General features: G+C 41.1%; 1 protein-coding gene across 2 annotated transcripts; it reads right to left on the bottom strand.

Annotated features, from left to right (window-relative positions):
• Window positions 1-18,427: 18,427 nt before the first annotated feature.
• Window positions 18,428-23,085, bottom strand: LOC137281212 (putative ankyrin repeat protein RF_0381). Of its 2 annotated transcripts, none has more exons than XM_067812334.1 (7): window positions 22,806-23,085; window positions 22,277-22,343; window positions 21,890-22,035; window positions 21,157-21,325; window positions 20,503-20,534; window positions 20,176-20,214; window positions 18,428-19,952 (listed from the first exon to the last, which is right to left on the bottom strand). In XM_067812334.1, exons 3-7 carry the CDS (start codon window positions 21,894-21,896, stop codon window positions 18,598-18,600), a joined length of 1,602 nt encoding a protein of 533 aa, XP_067668435.1. In that variant the 5' UTR covers window positions 21,897-22,035; window positions 22,277-22,343; window positions 22,806-23,085; the 3' UTR covers window positions 18,428-18,597. The 2 variants fall into 2 exon arrangements, with proteins under 2 accessions (XP_067668435.1, XP_067668434.1); XM_067812333.1 differs by having other exon boundaries at window positions 21,754-22,035; window positions 22,806-23,013.
• Between the last annotated feature and the right edge of the window lie 422 nt (window positions 23,086-23,507).

Genomic DNA, 23,507 nt, shown 5'->3' with positions numbered 1-23,507 from the left:
AAATAATGTGGTTGAGGGACTGTGAGATAGACTACATTGCAGGGAGGGCAAGGCAGTAGGGAAAAAAATGTGGTTCAGGGACTGTGAGACAGACTACATTGCAGGGAGGGCTTGGCAGTGGGAAAATAATGTGGTTGAGGGACTGTGAGACAGACTACATTGCAGGGAGGGCAAGGCAGTGGGAAAAATAATGTGGTTCAGGGACTGTGAGACAGACTACATTGCAGGGAGGGCAAGGCAGGGAGGAAATAATGTGGTTCGGGGACTGTGAGACAGATTACGTTGCAGGGAGGGCAAGGCAGTAGGGAAAATAATGTGGTTCAGGGACTGTGAGACAGACTACTTTGCAGGGAGGGTAAGGCAGTGAGGAAATAATGTGGTTCGGGGACTGTGAGACAGAATACGTTGCAGGGAGGGCAAGGCAGTAGGGAAAATAATGTGGTTCAGGGACTGTGAGATAGACTACATTGCAGGGAGGGCAGGGCAGGGAGGAAATAATGTGGTTCGGGGACTGTGAGACAGATTACGTTGCAGGAAGGGCAAGGCAGTAGGGAAAATAATGTGGTTCAGGGACTGTGAGACAGACTACTTTGCAGGGAGGGCAAGGCAGTGAGGAAATAATGTGGTTCGGGGACTGTGAGACAGACTACATTGCAGGGAGGGCAAGGCAGTAGGGAAAATAATGAAGTTAGAGGAGTGTGAGACAGACTACATTGCAGGGAGGGCAAGGCAGTGGGAAAAGTAATGTGGTTCGGGGGCTCTGAGACAGACTACATTGCAGGGAGGGCAAGGCAGTGGGAAAATAGTGTGGTTGAGGGACTGTAAGATAGACTACATTGCAGGTAGGGCAAGGCAGTAGGGAAAAAAATGTGGTTCAGGGACTGTGAGACAGACTACATTGCAGGGAGGGCAAGGCAGTGGGAAAAATAATGTGGTTCAGGGACTGTGAGACAGACTACATTGCAGGGAGGGCAAGGCAGTGGGAAAAATAATGTGGTTCAGGGACTGTGAGACAGACTACATTGCAGGGAGGGCAAGGCAGGGAGGAAATAATGTGGTTCGGGGACTGTGAGACAGACTACATTGCAGGGAGGGCAAGGCAGTGGGAAAATAGTGTGGTTGAGGGACTGTGAGACAGACTACATTGCAGCGTGGGCAAGGCAGTGGGAAAAATAATGTGGTTCAGGGACTGTGAGACAGACTACATTGCAGGGAGGGCAAGGCAGGGAGGAAATAATGTGGTTCGAGGACTGTGAGACAGATTACGTTGCAGGGAGGGCAAGGCAGTAGGGAAAATAATGTGGTTCAGGGACTGTGAGACAGACTACTTTGCAGGGAGGGCAAGGCAGTGAGGAAATAATGTGGTTCGGGGACTGTGAGACAGACTACATTGGAGGGAGGGCAAGGCAGTAGGGGAAATAATGTGGTTCAGGGACTGGGAGATAGACTACATTGGAGGGAGGGCAAGGCAGTAGGGAAAATAATGTGGTTCAGGGACTGTGAGATAGACTAGATTGCAGGGAGGGCAAGGCACTAGTGACAAGAATGTGGTTCAGGGACTGTGAGACAGACTACATTGCAGGGAGGGCTGGGCAGTAGTGAAAAATAAGGTGGTTCGGGGACAGTCAGACAGACTACATTGCAAGGAGGGCAAGGCTGTAGGGAAAATAATGTGGTTCAGGGACTGTGAGACAGACTACATTGAAGGGAGGGCAAGGCAGTGGGAAAATAATGTGGTTCAGGGACTGTGAGACAGACTACATTGGAGGGAGGACAAGGCAGTGGGGAAAATAATGTGGTTCAGGGACTGTGAGACAGACTACATTGCAGGGAGGGCAAGGCAGTAGGAAAAATGATGAAGTTCGAGGACTGTGAGACAGACTACATTGCAGGAAGGGCAAGGCAGTGGGAGAAATAATGTGCTTTGGGGACTGTGAGACAGACTACTTTGTAGGGAGGGCAAGGCAGTAGGGAAAAATACTGTGGTTCAGGGACTGTGAGATAGACTACATTGCACGGAGGGGAAGACAGTTGGAAAAATAATGTGCTTCCGGGACTGTGAGACAGACTACATTGCAGGGAGGGCAAGGCAGTGGGGAAAATAATGTGGTTCGGGGACTGTGAGACAGACTACATTGCAGGGAGGGCAAGACAGTAGGAAAAATAATGTGGTTCGGGGACTGTGAGACAGACTACATTGCAGGGAGGGCAAGGCAGTAGGAAAAACAATGAAGTTCCAGGACTGTGAGACAGACTAAATTGCAGGGACGGCAAGACAGTAGGAAAAATAATGAAGTTCGAGGACTGTGAGACAGACTACTTTGCAAGGAGGGTAATTCAGTAGGGGAAAAATAATGTGGTTCAGGGACTGTGAGATAGACTACGTTGCAGGGAGGGCAAGGCAGTAGGGAAAATAATGTGGTAGAGGGACTGTGAGACAGACTACAGTGCAGGGAGGGCTGGGCAGTGGGAAAAATAATGTGGTTCAGGGACTGTGAGATAGACTACATTGCAGGGAGGGCAAGGCAGTGGGAAAATTAATGTGGTTCGGGGACTGTGAGACAGACTACATTGCAGGGAGGGCAAGGCAGTAGGGGAAACAGTGTGGTTTGGGGACTGTGAGACAGACTACGTTGTAGGGAGGGCAAGGCAGTAGGGGAAATAATGTGGTTCGGAAACTGTGTGACAGACTACATTGTAGGGAGGGCAAGACAGTAGGAAAAATAATGAAGTTCGAGGACTGTGAGACAGACTACATTGCAGGGAGGGCAAGGCAGTAGGGGAAACAGTGTGGTTTGGGGACTGTGAGACAGACTACGTTGTAGGGAGGACTAAGCAGTAGGGGAAATAATGTGGTTCGGAAACTGTGTGACAGACTACATTGCAGGGAGGGCAAGGCAGTAGGGAAAATAATGTGGTAGAGGGACTGTGAGACAGACTACATTGCAGGTAGGGCAAGACAGTGGGAAAATTAATGTGGTTCGGGGACTGTGAGACAGACTACATTGCAGGGAGGGCAAGGCAGTAGGAAAAACAATGAAGTTCGAGGACTGTGAGACGTTGCAGGGAGGGCAAGGCAGTGGGGAAAATAATGTGGTTCGGGGACTGTGAGACAGACTCCATTGCAGGGAGGGCAAGGCAGTAGTGACAAGAATGTGGTTTAGGAACTGTGAGACAGACTACAGTGCAGGGAGGGCAAGGCAGTGGGAAAAATAATGTGGTTCAGGGAGTGTGAGATAGACTACATTACAAGGAGGGCAAGGCAGTGGGAAAAATAATGTGGTTCGGGGACTGTGAGACAGACTACAGTGCAGGGAGGGCTGGGCAGTGGGAAAAATAATTTGGTTCAGGGACTGTGAGCTAGACTACATTGCAGGGAGGGCAAGGCAGTGTGAAAAATAATGTGGTTCAGGGACTGTGAGATAGACTACATTGCATTGAAAGCAAGGCAGTAGTGAGAAGAATGTGGTTCGGGGACTGTGAGACAGACTACATTGCAGGGAGGGCAAGGCAGTAGGGGAAACAGTGTGGTTTGGGGACTGTGAGACAGACTACGTTGTAGGGAGGACTAAGCAGTAGGGGAAATAGTGTGGTTCGGAAACTGTGAGACACATTAGGTTGTTTTGAGGGCTAGGCATTGGGGGAAATAATGTACTTCGTTGGCTGAGACACACTACGTTGCCTGAACGGCTTGGCTGTAGGGGACTGTGAGGCACAATACATGATACAGTACGAATATTTCAATAGAATTGTTCCGATGAATTCGGAAGTTTGTGTCACCCATCAAGAACATGTGTTTGTGTATGTCTTTGTAACACACGGGTGCAAAGTACCGAAGAGCGAGTGAATGAAGTTTTACGCAACTGTTAGCAATATTTCAGCAATATCACAGCAGGAGACACCAGCATTGGGCTACACACACACTGCACACATGTCCGAAGACGGGTCCATGGTGTGATGCACGAACGGTTTAACCACTAGAATACCCCATCGCCATACATTCCTGATGACGAAACACAGAAGGGTGAACTCATTGAGAGAATTCTGTGACATTCCCACATCAGTTCTCAAGTGTGCATTGGTCTCTTTAAAGCCTTGGTTATTCTTTACGTCCCGGTGAACATACAGGTTAGAGTTTGGTAATCGGGTTATCCCCTCTGTCAGTTACTTTCCCCACTAATGAAATATAGAGAATACATACACCGGTTCCTATAAAATTATAACTTTAACATTATTTAATCATTTTGGCTTTGAGAATCTCATACTCTACTCGTAAACGTTTTCATTGATGAATATACAAATACAGTGTTTTGTGTCGAACGTGGTTAGAATGTGGAAGAGAAAAACTGAACTGAATTGAATTGAATCGAAAAAGTACCTGTAGAGATGGAGGCTCTATTGTTGGCTTCTGAATTATGCTCATGCTAGCCATCACAGGGTTCAAGGCAGACCAGTGAGTTTTTTTAACGTTGAACGTTGAGAGTGCCCCCCATTACTAAGAAAGGTCAACTAAAGCCAATCGAAACATGCCATCTTTGAGTTACTACAGAGATCGCATAAGACTGGTCAGTATTTCAGTTACATCACGGAGTGACTGGTTAATGTGGGGGCAACACCCGGAGTAATGCAGACACGAGAGTTTACAGCTGTGATAGCCACGCACTGAGAATCACGGTGGCAGCCCATCTGGTTGCTCAGCCCATTGTGTATTCATGGGTGACAGGTAGAGGAAAGGGGCGTAACCCTGATCACCAAACTGCCTGCAAACACCTGGACCACCTTTGCAGAGAGCGCTGATTGTGTACACCAGTCACCCTGTCGGGGACAGGTTAGTTTCCTCTTCAAATGTCATACACGTAACGAAATAAGTAGGACTGTGTGTTGGCAAATTGTGTTTCGGAAGGCGAGTTTTCCGGATATCTGAGGTTCGGATAAACGGGGCACGACTGTATTGTGAATCAGGTGCCCGTATAAACTAACAACTAGGCCATGAAATGAACATATTTTAGAGGGAAAACACAGTTCATAACATTCCATTATAACACACACACACACGCACGTACGCACACACACAGAGAAGTGCACGTATTGCGATACATATATTATGATACATCTAAAACTAAAGTGCTTGAAAGTGAGTGGCACTCATTGTGCATGTCAGTTCTATTTTCTACATCTACATAAGTCCCTGAACATATATGTTATGGTCCTGATAACAGCAACCTCAAAATGAGGATGCGTAATAAGAGATGCACTTTTCTTATTTTTCAACAATTTATAGCTTTACTTACTATGATTTGCCATAAAAATAACGAAGAAAAACATTGCATTACTAAAAATAATGCCATACGTATCGTTTGAAAAGCTGGTTTACTGGTAATACCGTGCGGTCCTAGAAATAAGCCCAAATAGTACGTGCAGTTCTAGCTACAGACGTCACTTTACTATAGAACGTTTGGATAAAAAACGGCCTCACATGGGTACAATGTGTGGAGCCCATTGTCTGGTTTCCCTCTCCATCATGTTACTGGGATAGTATTGCTAAAAGCGGTGTAAAACCCAACTCACTCACTAACCCAAAAGCGGCCAGATGAATTACAGTCTAACTTGTTAACTAATAACCGTTAAATACTCAATGAACTCTGATCACAATTAAAAACATCATACCAACTTTGTAATGGTTGTGCGGATTTTTTGTCCAAAACAGTTGTTTACCAGTCTATCATTAAATATTGACTGAGTGACACAGTTCACTATTTGTTACGAGGGCGGAGTGCAGAGAAAGGGACAGCCAGATTTTCGAGAAGTGCGCGCACAAATGCCGACAAAGGTATTTATGAATTTACCTGTGCTGTGCCTACTCTTTTCTTTCTCGAACACCCGATTGTCCATTTCGCAGCTCTCCTCCCTCGTAACAAACAATGACCTATGTAAATATTTAGTGATAAATTGTCAATCAATACATATTAACTTTAGAACAAACATTTCTGCAAAATCCAGAAAGAAACTAGTAATTAACTATAATCAGCTTTTCTTCAGTTTTAGAATTAGTTTGATCAGGTGCCAAAAAACATGCAAAAAGTGACAAAGTGCACAAAGTGCGTATGCCACACCCTATGTGTGAGATCAAAATGCAAAGTGCTTGGCTACATGTTTACTCAGGGTTACTAGGTTTTGTATTTTTTTTAAAAAAAGAAAAAAAGACTAAGATCATTTTTACAGATGGATGTGGGTTTAAAGTAACATTCCTCAGATGTGTTTTGTATTTGTATATCTCAGCTTTAGTATTTAGATAATGCAAAAGTGTAAGTTCTAGGCTTTTATATAGATATGATATTTTTAGTCAGAAGAAGCATTTACATGAAAGGGCTCCCAAATTGAGTGAATTGTGCAATATCAAAATTCATCAACTGATTAGTTCGGTAAGCACATGTTAATCCACTCGAAATATTAAACGAGTGCAAAGGTAGCATTTTTAACACTTGAATGTCAAGTAATATCAGAATCAGTTCCTTGAGAAGTTTCTTCATACTTGAGATCTTGCGTTAATTCAACATCTTTGTTCTGAGCGGCGACTTTTCTCAAGACATATCCATCATACAGCATATGACTATGTCGCTTGTCATGATCTTGCCAAACGGGCACCACATGCATGTCTAAAGAATACAGGTTTGATGCAACTCTGAACATTGCCAAGTTACGGGAGATAACTCATGCTCATATAGTAAACTTGCACCTTGAAAACCACTAAAATAATCATCTGGGAAAAGCATGATGAATGGATTGTCACTATTTTGCCCCGTCCCATTCAAATATCGGACATGAATGTTTTTTTAGGAAAGATTACGTTTTGTTTGAGTTGATAAGGTTGTATTTTCCACGAACCTTAGGGAAAAAGTAGGACCCTTCAGAGATTCTTCACGGATGTCAACCGATCCTATCAGTCCACGGAGACATGGCCCTGAGCTGAGGCAATATTCCATTTATGTCATGGATATAGTTAATAGGTTTTTATTATATTTTATTCGTTTCAAGGAGATGGATCATATCTTGCAACAGGTATATTTGTCTTGTGTAGATTCTTGTGGGTTTGTATTTTTAATATATATCCATCAAATGATTAACACTGACCATATATTTCATATTTCATTGGTCTGTTTATCGTCCTTTAATCAGGAGCTGGCAGAGATTGTTATTTTTTAATTGTTTGCTGCTTTAAGGCACTTGAGGCATGTAATAGCCGTGGCGGACCAAGACACTTTTGAAATAAACAGCGGGGAAATACCTAAGTAAAGGTTTACGAATGCCAGGTAAGTTTTTACTAATATTTATATTAATAATATTGCTCATTAATGTTCGAGCGAGAGGGAGTGCAAATATGTAATTTGCTATACTCCAAAATGTCCTGCCAATATCATAGATACGTAATATTCCTCAGTTCAACAAAAGTCTTTGTGCTGCATTTGTCTTTTACACAGCGAACGCCTTTACTCTGTCAGTATTTAAGTTTTATTGTTTTCTGTCTAAAATGAAGATTGAGCCAAAGTGTGTGAGAGGAAATGTCATAATAATAAAGGGAATATCTTTTATTTCTTTTCCTAAGATGGTTGAACAAGGCCTCAAGGCAATTTGCCCGTAAACGTTCATTTATATGTGTTGTATAGGAAAATACCTAGTTTCAGTTTTCTGTTTGTTTTACTTTTTGTTCTGTTTTTAAGTATGTACTAATTTGTTTGTTTTATTTTCTTATTCACTACTTCATTATATATATCTCACTTTGTGTGTTGCCGATTAGGTGCGTCACACTGATTCTGATTGTGGATGTACCAGGGGACACAGGTTGTGTTTGTGGATGTATCGGGAGATACAGTTTATGTTTGTGGGTGTACCAGGGGATAAAGATTGTGTTTGTGGATGTACTAGGTGATACAGATTTGTTTGCCACGGTGTATCAAGACGGGGGACACCAGAGGGTTTCACACTTTCCTCGAACATGGGAAACCTCGAACCCAGGTTTGATGAGTGAACGCTTTAACCACTGGGCTACCCCGCTGCCGGGGACAGTTAACCTAAGCCATATAAACCTGAGCGACGTTTGGCGCACGAAGTGGTCTCCCTTGCAAGGCACAAAGTGAGCATGAGAATACGTCCGGTATAGTGACAGTGTTGACTAACAAAAGCCACACCTCGCATGTGAGGTGACTGTACTGTTACTACCAGTGTAGTGGAACGCAACCTCACGGAGTAGTCTCCCTTGCATCGTTCACCACGATCAATTCTTTCAACATCCAGAGTGACGGTGTTCCTATCACTGTTTTTGAATGAAGGCTAACAATGCAGTGTCAGCAGCGACTGTGGTATACCAAACATTGCCAGAGTAATCTCCCCTGCACTATTCATATCAAGCTCGTATGTGCACGCTCTCAGAGAGCTGGTGAGACTCTGGCAGCGATAGGTATACTTCAATACTGTAGCTAACATGGTTATCTGTGAACGATCCGTACATTTGAAATAGGGCACACGGTCTGATGGGATAAAGGGCACATGGTCTGATGGGATAAAGGGCACATGGCCAAACGCAGACCGTCATTTTCTATTCTGAGAAATAAACCTAATCTCTGTTGAATGACTTATGTGTGCGTCCTGGGTCCGTGTTACTCCGGCCCCACCATGCAGATCTATAGACCCCGTCCCGTCCCGTCCTGGGTCCATGTTACTCTGATCTCACCACACAGATGCATAGAGATGTCATAGCACCCCAGTAGACCCCATCCCTTCCTGGGTCCGTGTTACTCCGACCCCACCATACAGATGTATAGAGACGTCATAGCACCCCAGTACACCCCGTCTCGTCCTGGGTCCGTGTTACTCCGACCCCACCATACAGATGTATAGAGACGTCACAGCACCCCAGTACACCCTGTCCCGTTCTGGGTCCGTGTTACTTCGATCTCACCATAAAGATGTATAGAGACGTCAAAGCACCCCAGTAGACCCCGTCCCGTGCCGGGTCCGTGTTACTCTGATCTCACCATAAAGATGTCTAGAAACGTCATAGCACGCCAGTAGACACCGTCCCGTGCCGGGTCCGTGTTACTCCGATCTCACAATGTAGATGTCTAGAGACGTCAAAGCACGCCAGTAGACCCCGTCTCGTCCTGGGTCCGTGTTACTCCCATCTCACAATGCAGATGTCTAGAGACGTCAAAGCACGCCAGCAGACACCGCCCCGTGCATGTATTGCTCATGACTTCTTGGTTCTAATGTGACTTCATATATAGATTTTAGTTATGCGACAAAACACTGTCAACAGCGAGAACCAAACACTGGTCATTTCTAAGGCATAACATGTTTGTGACAGCAGCTATTACAACAGATCTAGACTTAAACATATCCAGTGAGTTCGAAGTGAAAAGAATGCATCATTTGTAAAGAGTATTCTTTACAAACTTAATGCGCGCTCACAACTCAACCGTATTGAGATCTTTATTAGGATCTAACGCCTGTGTATTCTCTACATTATGATTGGCTATAAACAGATCCTTACAATGAGATCCTTACATACAGAGTATTCTTTCAATCTGTTGATGCACCACAGCTTACGGATCAAAGTTACTCAGTTGTTTATAAATCGTGTATAGAAACCAGTTCAATAGAGACCACCCCTACATGAACACAAAGCCCCAGTCTGACATGCACATGTTTAAACATTTGGAACGTTATTTCAACAGTGCGCCGCCATCATCATTGAAAGACTTTGGTGAAAGATATTGTGACAAAGTTTGTCCTCACAAAAGACATGCTGGTTCGCAAACGATTAATAAATCACCATTATACTTCCTGTCCACAACATCATGCATGTCGCAGTTTGTATTAGTCATGTCTGTGGTGGTGGTTCGTGCACAGCGCAATACAGTAGGCCCTACTACCAACGGTAGTGATAGACGGGCGACACTGCATTATGGTATTAGCTTTAAAAGATCAGACCACATCGCGATATGGAGAATGGCCACATTAAACGATGACTAACTAATTAATTATATGTTTGTACAAATGTACACCATATCGTAAATAGGGTCACGATACATAAACACAGTTCAACACACCCGTCCCTGTCGTGACATTTACAATTGAACCAACATCAGCTAATTCCGTGGAAATTAAATGCAATAAGTATGACAGATTAAACTGTTTTTGGTTTCAACTTTGTTGTAGTTATAATGAAATGTAAATATATTCTGGGATGTCGACCCTACTTCTCTATTTCAGGAAATAGAAAATGAACAGGACATGACTTGTAACTGAATTCATATTAGTATGATTGGTTTGATGTTTAACGTCACAAAGCCAGCTATGTGCCGGTAAATATTCGAGTCTGGACTCGCCAATCCAGCGATCAACAGCATGAGCCTCCATACAACTGAAATACGATGACATGTGCCAACCAGTTTCTCGAGCCTAACCATCCGGAACCATTATTGGACTCTTACGACATGTGTTCCTGAAGACCAGTTCTACGCCGAAGCTTATTACATGTTTAACTGCTTAACAAAATCATGATCAGATGATGTTTAAAAACAACTGTGCAGTCGTTGTAAGTTTGATTTAGTAATCCAACATTAGGAGTTATACGGTAGATCTCTGGTGCAGTAACAGTAGAAACTATTGTGCCGGGTAGTATCTACTATGTGCCTTAAGGTATACCAGTAACTGTCTGTACCCTCCAACGGGAGACATGATCATTCATGTCCCCGTTGCTATCGATTGAATTTTACCAGAACAGAATCACTAAACTACTTCAAATTATCAAATAAATTTAAATACCAAAATACTAATCTCGATATGATGACACACTCATTCCTTTTTCACCCTCTAAATCTTCTAAATATAGGTAAACACAAAAAGGTCAAAATTCAGTTTTCTGATAGTATGTATACTAGATTAAAACATACGGGCATTCGTAAAGTCTGAACAACAACACTGGTATCACTTAAGTCTTGGCAGCGGAGGTGAAAATCTCTCAGTAGATGGTTGTAATCAACATACATATAAAACTGGACGTTAGATATGTGCACCTGTCAACTCTTTCAAAATCCATATGGAATCTCTGCTAAATGACGATTCGATCGTAGAATTGTGACTAGAGTATATATGTGCATACATTTGTTTCACCAACTCCATTTTCGAGTAATATGTGCATATACTGGGTATACTGTACCAGTCCTAGTATACCGAGATATCAGTCTTCCTGCACTACTACAGCAGTGGACACAAGACTGGGCTTCACACATTATACCTATGTAGAGAATAGAACTTTCACGTGAAGAGTGAACGCATTAATCACAGGACCACCCTTGCCCCCATGCAGCATAAAGTGTTTTTGGAAAGTATTGATCGTGTATAAATGAGTAAAACTTATCATACAATGGGCAGTGTTTCAACTGCTTCTAGCATTTACCCACTGGCTACAATGCAACGTGAATAGCAAGAACCAGAAACCATTCTTTTCTGTCGCATAGAATGTTGTTGATAGCTAATGTCACATAGTTCTAGAGTGTCCACTGGTTCGTATACAAATAATAATCATCAGTTAATTCCTGTGAACAATGTCATGCACGCAGGTTTCCTTGAGAAAGCGGTTTCTATTAGCAACATCTGTCACGCTGCCGACGGTAGCGACACAAGTTGCACAGCACAGAACAGTACGACCTACTACCACATTACTGCATTACCACGATACTGCATTATGTTAGCATTAAATAGACTATATGTGTTATCGACAATGTTTTGAATTTGAATTTCCTCAGGAGAGTTTCGGCGTGAGTCATGTCTGTGGTGGTGGTCGTGGTGCACAGTGTAGTACATTGGGCCGCTAACTAAGGGCAATATCAACAGACAAGTGCACACATCATAATACTAGGCTACAGAAAGTCAGTACACATCACTAAATGGACAATGTCCAGCACTAAATGGACGATGTCCAGCACTAAATGGACGATGTCCAGCACTAAATGGACAATGTCCAGCTTACACGACGGTGTTGAATTAAACATGGAAGCTCTGCAGACTGACTGCAGTGACATATCTGAGTACAAAGTGTCTTTGTCGTGAATAGGATTAAAGTTCAAAAACAAAGTTCAACACATCAAAACAACACAAACGCCCCTGTTCTTGACATTTACATTTGAACCCAGTTTTAAAACACTACAAGAGATGAAATGCACATTCTGGAATGTCGACACAGTCAAACTAGTTCAAGGAAATAAACATGAACATAACATGTCTGTAAACTGCCTACATTTTATGAAGAACGCAAGGCGGACAGTAAACTCACGTGTCTATGTTTTGCCTTTTCGAGATGGAAGAAAGTTTCTGTCTGTCTCGGCTCGTCAATATGTGTAAAGAAAATTATCAACTTAAAGCCGCCCATCGCCCGTCTTAAACCACATTTCAATGTGCCGCCGAAAATGGCGATGAACCCTCACATATCCATACCGGAATCCATGTTTGCTTCATTAATCTTTGAGATATGGAAACTACTCCTACGGCAGGATTAAGATTTAATAGTCTGAAATAACGAGCTATCTAATTAGCATACGGCCTATCTCTGGTGCGTCAATAGTGAGGAAACTGTCTGGTAGCATCGTCCGCGTGGTTCAGTGTATACTAAACGAACAAAGAAACTTCACACGAGTTACTTAATGTTCCTAATATACCTATATAGAAACATAGTGGAGAAATCTGTCTGGTTTATGGACGTACATTAAAACAGGATTAGACATTAAGATATTCTTGGAGTCAACAGCAGTAGCGTCACACAGTTAGCAGTCTACCTAGAACAACTCCATGTTGGAGTACTATATGCATACTTTGTGTGGCAATGTCACTGGTAGGGAAAGTACTGTCAGGGAAACTCTCGTTGTTGTAGTTTATCCCTAGTATTATGTACACAGAAATGAAGGGACACTGTTACACTCCACACCATCGAGTCAGATGCTTCTCACGTCCTCACAGTGTCAGGTATATCACCTTTAATTTGGCCTGCACCTGCATGGGCGTCATAGACGGACACAATATACGCACATAGGATATGTGAGTTGATACAACTACTACCAGTTGAGTGGCTAAAAGCTCGTCATTGAAAATGTCAATCCATACAAAAACAACCAAGCAGAATATCTTTGGACTAGACGTTGGTCTTTGTTGTACAAGACCCATAAAGCACCATTAAATTCATGTGAGCGGTAACGAGGATTGTGAGTACAATGTAGCACGTATGCTGATATCAGTATACAACAGTCACCCATGTGTGACGCATACACTCTCTCTATGAGAGGGCAGTTAAGCTGGTACCTGCCATAAAAGGAAACGTACAATATGATCAACAGGCGACATGGACTGACAACTGCACACTGCACACTGCAAACTGCACGCCACAACATCGAGTATATGCTAACCTCGATTTTGTTCACAGCTGCCAGGTGTAACTAGAGTCAATGGGGTCTACACACTATTCTACCACTGAGTCAACGGTGATAGACATTATATCACTGCCATGAAATTAGGCACAATATTAATCAATGAAAATGAGTCCAAATAATTATAACTTAAACTTTGATTTCGAAATATAAACTTTAATTTTAACCCACATGTAAATGTATTTTCAAATGTTAAAAGTGTGTCCTTGTTTCTTGGAAATAGAAATGAATCTAGAACCACAACCCAGGCCAAATATATGGTCACATTGATACTGAAACCTTTTACAGAGGTCGCAAACATTAACGTATTGAACGAATAGATTTTGGGATTGAATGATACGGCCCGTAACAACACATGGTTAGACTATGAATTGAAAAGATGACTATAACAGATGATAACAATAACTTTTATCAAGGACGGGTAACATGCTCGGTCTCCATGAACCATACATTAATAGACGAGTTAGTTTAGCATGCACTGTAATGGAGTCACAAAGTAAGTGAATTTATGTTTACGATGCTTAGCAACAGCAATGCCATAACAGAATTGGGGAACAGGAACGTCTTATCCATGAGCCTACCGACCGTCCCTGGCCATAGATAGAAGGGACAAAGTAGTACAGATAGTTAAACAATACTTGTCATTTGATTTCGAAGCATATGCCAATGTACATTCAAATGTTGTATCCTTCTGTCGTCGAAATGAAAACGAATTTACAGCCGCCATCAAGGCAGCAAATCTGACGAGGCTGATACTGAAGGATAAATGCAAACCGTTTAATAATCCTCCATTTAAATATGTATAATGTTACTTTTTACATTTAATGTATTCTAAAACCCGAAGCAAGAGAAAACAAAAGCCAGTGTCTTCGGAAAATAATAACAATGATAGTAGCAATAACCTGTCAAGAACAGAGAGTGACAGGGTAACGTTCCAGACTCTCTGAGACCCAAAGTCAAATACCAGTTCCAAATCCTGCATTTCTGAATGTCAAAGAGTGTATCAATGGGAGTATGGGTGATTGGGTTGTGCCTGGCTGTTCCTATAAAGTCAAGTGCAATACGAATTGTATGGGTTGCAATACAACTGGTGCTTGTGTTTAGGAGTGTTTTCCAGGTTACTGTGGAGATGACTGTAAGTCTTGTTCTGTAAACAGTTTCAATTACACATGTCACACGAACAGCGGTTCATATGACACCGGATGTATCCAGGGTTACCACGGACAGCTCTGTAAAGCGTCTTGCACTGACTGTCCGGGAGGCGACTGTCATCAAAGTACTGGGATTTGTGCCGGAGGTGAAAGTATAATCAGATATAATAAGAACGAATAAAAGTCATAACGAAACATCTTTATCAAACCACGTCAAGGTTCCTCTTTGCAGATTTGAAGTCTTCTTACAGGCAAGACACAAATTGTTTTCAACATTATTGTCCGTTCGATCTCAAAATTGCAACAAAAAAAGCCCTATGAATTGCAGTCTATATCGAAAACTAATTAAAGTATAATACTCAATGCAACGCAGATTAAATATGTTTGCTTGTTTTTTCTATCGGTCGGCCGTTGAGCCAAACAGACTATAATTGGTTATTTGTTTTCTTTACTAACAAGGTGCAGAATCACCGATTCCCTGGAGAAGTCGTTCGCATGTTAATGTCAGTCCATATTTATAGAATATATCCTGTCACAGGGGTGGATGTTTTGGTTCGTTGCTTCTTTGAGGGACTCCTGTTGTGTAGTGTCCGGAATCAAAAGTAAATTTTCTCTGAGGAAATCGTTGGAGTAGCGGACTCCTACTTGTCTTTCATGATTGGAATTATTACTATAATTCTGAACCGTGCATAACCAAGATTTACACACACAATTTCCATTTTAGGAGAGTGGCCATATTTTGTCATGTCGAATGCCCATGTGATTGAATGCTTCCTTATCCACATGCTCCAGTTGTCCATACCTATCATAGAGTGTACCCTCTACATGTGATTTTATAACATTACTGCTTGAGACATCGCAACTATATAACATCACAAGAGCATCACCTGTGATAAAAGTCGCATGAACCGTTTTTATTAGTTTGGTTTCTGTAAACAAAAATGCAAAAACGCATTCGATCGGTATTATTTATAGATAAAAAGCATTTCGTCTCTCTCAATTTGTTTTTGTTTTTTCTGGTTGTTGTTGGTGGTGGTGATGGTGGTGCTGTTGTTTTGTTTTCAGGCCAAAGTTCTATGTCTAGTGAAGCAATTGAAACATCAACTGCAATGAAAGGAGGAGTCGCCATTACAATTCTATTTGTCGTCTGTAATAGACCCGCAGCAAACAGGTTTGCACAAACCCAAACTGGCATTTGACGCAAAGTGTAATATCTAACTGAAATATCTTCCAATTGTATCATCATGTTTTCTACTGCTGTTCAAGGAGAGTTAACTATACTGCTCTGCCGTGTAGAGAGTACTACACATTACATCGATACCGGTAAAGGCAAGGACAGCACCATGAAAGGGCAGAGGAAGACGATTACGATGAAGCATCTCAGCAGCAAGGACAGCACCATGAAAGGGCAGAGGAAGACAAATACGATGACGTATCTCACCTGCAAGGATAGCACCATGAAAGGGCAGAGGAAGACGATTACGATGAAGCATCTCAGCAGCAAGGACAGCACCATGAAAGGGCAGAGGAAGACAAATACGATGACGTATCACACCAGCAAGGACAGCACCAAGATGGGATGACATTCTCAGAGCATATGATACACCACCTTCAGCACTATTGGTGGATAAGTTCCCAGGGGAGCACTGAACACTGAAGGCAAGATGACACATAATTCAGTTGAGCGAGTGGTTCCCAGTCATACACACCTTCATTGGTGGATGACCCGCGAACCATTGTAACGTACATCACACCAACTGAAGACAACAACCAAGGGGAAACTGTGGCTGACTCACAAATTCTTTGAAAGAAACTTGGTTTTATATGCAGCGTTTGACCCCAGTTCGTTTGGTTCCACTTTCCAAATTCAGTTCATTACAGTGTTGATATCATCTGATGAACCAAAGGGTTACAGGTATATGATAGCATTAAACTGGACATAGCTTGACGTTTGTGTCTATGCTTTCCACTCAGATGTTCGTTCATGTTGTGTGCAACTAAACAAATGCAAGGAACCACCCTATCATTTCATGTCACTACAGCTGTTTACTTTGTTTTATGGTCTGCTTACTTTTTTAGGTTTGGAGACTTACAATATATGATCACTGGAACTTAATGATATTTTTAACAGTTTCGTTGAAAATTGGGGTTTGAGGGGGAGGGGGGGGTGGCGATGTACAACGGGTTATATGTCAAAATTAGCATTTTATTGCAGTGTATATTGTGTTCAAAATTTTAATTTCTTTTGGTGAATTATGATTCTTGTAAACAATGAATATTTCGGCTTTGTATACATCACGAGTCGTGCAACAGATGCTGCAGATGGTTTTGCTCCCACATACTTGACATAAGAATATCTGTCAGTAAAACAAGATTATTTAGTTACATATTTCATTGAAATTCGCATAAAGTATAAAAGGCAGAATGAAAGTTACTTTGAAGTTTCTTGTTCAGTTGTTGTAGAGACTATCGTTTTAATAGGTTTTATTGTGTAACCTTTGTTTATTGTTAAAACTGTTTAACGATATACTCAATGTGTAAGTATATCAATTGTACTCTCTTGTATAATTCCTGTTTTGATAATAAATGTTTCCCTCCTTACCAAACTGCTGACTGCCATTTAAGACATATATGTTGTACTTCATTTATGTTGTTGCTACTAGTGTCAGACATCCCCTTTAAACCCCCAAACCAACAGGTTGAATCTGAGGGCGATCTCTTAAATGATGAAAAACTTCCCATCAATAACTAGTTGTTATCTACAAAACGTGAAATATGTTATGTTGACAGTTTATTCCTGGAAAGTTTGTTTTGCGCGTCTCTGAGTTGATTTATGTCTGTGTGTCTCCACAAGGTTGGGACCTTTAAGGAGTGTGAAATCACACGTCATTTGCTAAAAAAGATTTTATGCTCATGAGTCTACAGGCCTGACATTTTCGAAATACGCCATTAGTACAATTCTACACCTGCTGGGCAAAATCTCTCCATACATCATCAGCAATTGATCTAATGTGAAATGACAAAATAGCAGATACTTAATAAATAGTTCACTGACAGCGATCTCCACACCATTGCAACTGCTCCAACTAGCCAACCAAACATTGTTGAGATATATTTTGGATGCTCCTTTTTCTGAGCCCTGAGCTCACAAAACATTTCGCGTGACCCGTGTATGATTTTTCTCGTATGGAAAGTTGAAATGTTAAGTAGTTGCAGAAGCTACATCCTCCTGATTGCCGATGATCTTCTGCTCATGGTCATAACATGTTGTGTGGTGTGACTTTGTTGAATAAATATTAAATAATATAAACCGGGCAGAAGAATATTTATGTTATCACAGACTTCCCTTGATCGAAAAAAAACAAACAAATCGAAGAAGTGTTTTAGAAACAGGAATCACGTTTCATTAATTTGACTCAGAACGCAGCCAAGGCAATGCGTTGAGGTTAACGTTGTACCGATATTCTCGAAAATTCCCGCTGGCATTGTTGTGCTGGAAAATCACTTCTCTTTGATGTTGTAGGCCATGACAAATTATTAACACGCACGTTGTATCAGCGTTCTTAAAAATGGAGTTACGTGTTAGAAATGAGGTTAGGTTAATCCTTAATATATATATATATATATATATATATATATATATATATATATATATATATATATATATATATATATATATATATATATATATATATATATATATATATATATATATATATATATATATATATATATATATATATATATGACAGCTTGTACTTGATTTGTAAATGGCTTGAAAAAAGGAGCTTACTGATTGAGGCATCATACATTTTATTTGCGCATGGAGTTTATATTAGTTCATAACAACTGCAACTACTACTTGTCACTACAGTTATCAAGCAGAGTTGATGATTCTACAAGTGTATAATTTTTACGTGATGATTTCAGAACACTGGAGCACGCTAGTCACAACTTCATGTTATATGCTACACCTCAAAAGTGCACGCCTGTTCAAAGTGAGCAGGTGAAAGACCTGCCAAAATGTTTTTGACATGCTCCACCAGATGTAAGTGCCCGTTCATGCAGATTAGTTGAAGAACTCCGAAACCATCACAGTCAACTAGTGCCAGGTCGGCTCCACTGTTTATGAGTAAGTCAAACACTTCCTTGTGACCATGTGCTGCAGCCACCATAGCTGGTGTTCTCTGAAACTGTCCTCTACTATTGACGTCAACAAGTGTCTTTGACAGAATATCTCCAACAATGTCTTTGTTTCCTCCGATGCAGGCCATGTGAAGTACGGTGTTTCCGTCTTTGTCTACTGTTTTCATGTCACATTTTTTGTTCATAAGTATATCAATTATATGTCTTTGTCCATTATTTGCTGCAAGCATTACAGGTGTCATTTGGTTTTGTCCATAACTGTCAATATTAATAAGACCCTCTGTCAGAATACACTTTACTATGTCAACATGGCCCAGTGAACAACTTGTATGCAGAATGTTGTTTCCTGTTTTACAGACGCGTTCTGCGTCACACTTGTTATTTACAAGCAGCTTAAATACATCTGTATGTCCACACTCTGAGGCAAGCATGACAGGTGTCTTTCCATCACCGTCTTCACTGTATATGGAAACAATGTTTTCTTTGAGGATATAATTAACAATCTCAATATTGTTACCTACACATGCGACATGAAGTATATTCGCACCCCTTTCATTGATTATTGGCAAAAGACACTTCTTCCTGATAAGAAGCTGAAAGACACTTAGATGTCCAAGGTATGAAGCAAGCATTACAGGTGTCATCCCGCTGTGCCCCTTGCTGTTAATGTCAACTTGGACTTTAGTAAGGATATATTTGACGATCTCCACATTTCCTCCGATACAGGCGATGTGAAGGATGTTGTTTCGATCTGAATCAACAGTTAAAAGATCACTTCCGTTCTTCACAAGAAAGTCAAACACTTCCCGATGGCCAAACCTCGCTGCCGCCATCACTGCTGTCCTGTTACAGTGTCCTGTAATATTGACATCAACTGGTTTCTTTGACAGAATATATCTCACTATCTTCAAATGTCCTTTGATAGAAGCCACGTGAAGGGCAGTGTTATCGTCATTATCTCTCAGCGACAAGTCACTCCCTTGTCTCACAAGGAGATCAACTAGGTCTCGGCGTCCACCCTCAGCTGCTATCATGACTGGTGTGCAGCCACACTTTCCACTGCTGTTTATGTCCACCTGTTCATGGTTTAAGATTTGCCTGACTTCAGCAAGGATCCCTGATCTGCAGGCTTTATGCAGGTTGTTGTCTTCCTGGCGACTGTCATTCAGATTTGCAGCTAACAAATAAGCATAATAAACTATCAATATTTGTGTGGCTATTGGAAACAGAGATGTTTTGTTCTAAACATTCATATTATAGAATTGCTAACGGATATTTAGCCTGGTGATAAACGTCGTTCATTATGGAAAGAAGGGTGACTCTGGAATAGATACCATAGGTGTTGAAATAGAAGATGTGTTTGATAACAATGTTCGCCAATGTAAAGCCTTTTGTCCTACCTGTGATTAGTCTCAGTCCAACTTCCGGATCATCCGTACCTGAACAGACATAAAAGGAAGCCAGATAAACTATATGCACATTTAACTTGAACCATCTCATCTATACACATATGCAGAATCGTAATAAACACTACAGAAAACCTACAAAGGATCTATGCATATCGGATGTCTGATTCAGACTGTGGTGTTAAGGTGAGATACTAAATGGTTATTAATACCAGCGAATTGTTTCACCACAGCTGCAAATTGACGAGCATACATGAGATGTTCTGGTGGCTGATTCTGTTGATTTGTGAACTGTTTCGGGTCTTTCTAAGCAATACTTACCCTTTTTACCCTTTTTACCTTTTTCGCTGCATCTGTAAATAACAAAGCCATGGTTAATTGATGGACATTGACACTTCATTGTGTCTTACACGCATTACGCGATGTACAAACCAGTTATTACTCGCCTCTAGGAATTGGATATGTGTCCTATTGTACAGATGGGGATAAGTCATTTGGAATGAGAAAAACTTTGTACTCATGTGCCAGTGGTTATCTGACCATACAGTTACTGTCATGTTCCTGGTTATTAAATGTGCTCTCATTTGTTACATTGCATTATTTCAAACACGCTCTTGCATGCATATGAATGCAGAAAGGACGTTCTATGTTTTAAACACATTATGCCGTTTATGCACTATTGGCTGCTAATGCATAAATACTCCTAAGTGTATTTGTGTGTGATTTAAACAGTGCGCGTTGACCAGAAATTCAAGTCTGTTAGAAGAAATGCAATACAATAACTATTAACTCTTATATGATATGCATATGAATATGTAGTTCAATGTCATGATTGTAGTAGCGAATCTTACGTTCGCTTTACTGGATCAAATGCACTAGTTTACATGAAACATTCTCTTTCAAAAAACAGACGATGAATCATTGTCAAAAGATATACACGGACTTCTTTACGTTCTTAGTTGCAGCAACACCTACCTTTTTAGGACGACGGCTGTGCTGACAGAGCCAACAAGGACAAGTAATAAGACGATAACAACTGTTATGATGACCTGGATAATATTCTCAGAGCTAGCACTGTCTGTCTGTGCCATTGTTGTAGTAAGGGTTGTATTATTATCGGTGGTAGGACGGGCAGTAGTTATACCTGCACATAAGGATCAGAGTCAGAGAATGTGTACATGTGAGTGAGTTTAGTTTTACGCCGCTTTTAGCACTATTGCAGATATATGGCGGCGGTCTATTAATAGTTTAGTCTATACCAGACAATCCAGTGATCAACAGCATGAACATCGTTCTAAGCAATAGGGATACGGTGACAGTTTTCAACCAAGTCAGTGAACCTGACCACCCGATCCCGTTAGCCGTCTCTTATGACAAGCATGGGTTACTGAAGATCAACATGGGAAAAAACCTATTCAAGTTCTATTCAGTATTTACACTTTTCACAAATATGATACGATGACAGTGAAAATGAAATTCACAGCTTCATTGTTCGCATTACGTTAGCATTTAACTATGTAACTATGTAATTATGTAAAAATCTGCTCGTCTTGTGCGTTGCCGTCCAAATACCTGGGTTAATCTCACAAAAGTCCCCGATGTGATTACCAGTGCAGCCCCAAGTGCAGTGCCCATTGACTTGTGTACAGGTGTGGTTCTTGCACTTGGTGCTACAGGATTGATCACACTGAACTCCATAGAAACCCACATTGCATCCCTCATAGCAGTGTCCGTTTTCTTTATTACAGTGCAGGGAGTTCTGCGGACGAATATAACAGTTTGGAGGACAGTCAAGATGGCATCTGTCTCCATTTTTCCCAGGCTCACAGTCCTCGTCACCAAACACGGAAAAACCTAGAATATAGGATGTGCGTTTGCCAAAGACAAAGAACATTGTAGTGATATATGAACATGTGAGTTTATGTATACATATGACTATATTCTAAGACCTCCACAACACGTCATGATGGTAACAGAGATAGATACAATATGCACTCACAACACTTTTGATACAAAAGTTACTGTAAGTAATCACTCAAAAGTACTTAGTAGAATGAAATATAACTGTATGTACAAGAAACTATGAAGTACTTACTGGAAATTAAAACAATTATCATAAATATCCACTTTTCCCTGTAGTGAGAATTCATGTTGACGATCGCCTGAAATTAGATGAACTGTATTAATACCTGTAGCTGTGTAATGGAGAAGAGACATGGGGTGGGGGGAAATAATAAATAATAAGAAGAATAAAGAATATTTCGCTCATATGACGACGAGCATGCTTGTGTATGTGTGGCTGCTTGTGCTAGTATAAACTGAAGCTGTTTTATTGTGCTCTCTGACTGAGATATGCTGCAGTTAAACACTCAGACCCATTACACTGACTCCAAGCCGACCAGATCCATCAAATGTATATATACTTATACTGATTAGGTAGTGCAAATACTGACACACAGACACCAAATTCATGGAATACAAAATGATGGAGTCCTATCATTGTCCCACAACGAAATTTATGAAATTCGTCTCACCAACTTTACCCCAGTTATACTCAGCCCATCTGGGAAAAGCCAGTATTGTGCTTCGCTTCAAACATCCAATAACGATAGCAACCTACTTACCAGGTTTCACTCGAAGATGCCTAAATTCACATCGACTCTTCTTATGTGTTTACGTAAGTTGTGCTTCATATCAAATATCCTTCAGAGGTAACTGATATGTGCCGCTCCGTTCATTCTGCCTTTGCTGGCTTGGCTTTGTGTCGGTTGCCGTCTCAGCTTTGTGCGACTTTCTACCTCTATTGCTATCGATGTGTTGAGCAGTATAACCTTGAACACATATTTATGACGCAAGGGAGTTACCGCCAGGCTGACAATTGGGTCACATAGCACATGTAGACCCTTCCAGCAAGATGGTGGTGTCATATCCGACATGCGTTATATATAGTGCAACATCCAAAGTAAGTTGTATATCTGACACATCTAATAGCATATAGCATATCATCAGACCTATCATGTTGTATACAGCATATGTTAGGGTTAATAATTTGCCGTGACAAAATGCATAAAAAAAATCCCCTCAGAACCAGCAAAATGTAACACAGAGAAGTCTAAAACATTCTGTATTTTGTATTGAGTAGGGAGCAACATACAGTGATTCACAATAGAGGTTTGATGTATATAGGACCATATCACACTTATCATATTGTATACAACGGTATGTGGGGTTACATCCGACATATGCTGTAAACAGTCACCACATTCATAATATCATGTTATATAGAGTGTTATATCCGATATGTCATAAAGTACACGTCTTAGCAT

Source organism: Haliotis asinina, chromosome 4 (genome assembly GCF_037392515.1).
Source record: "Haliotis asinina isolate JCU_RB_2024 chromosome 4, JCU_Hal_asi_v2, whole genome shotgun sequence".
NCBI lineage: Eukaryota > Metazoa > Mollusca > Gastropoda > Lepetellida > Haliotidae > Haliotis > Haliotis asinina.
Note: the sequence above shows the minus strand (reverse complement) of the source record. Positions and strands in the feature narration are given on the sequence as shown.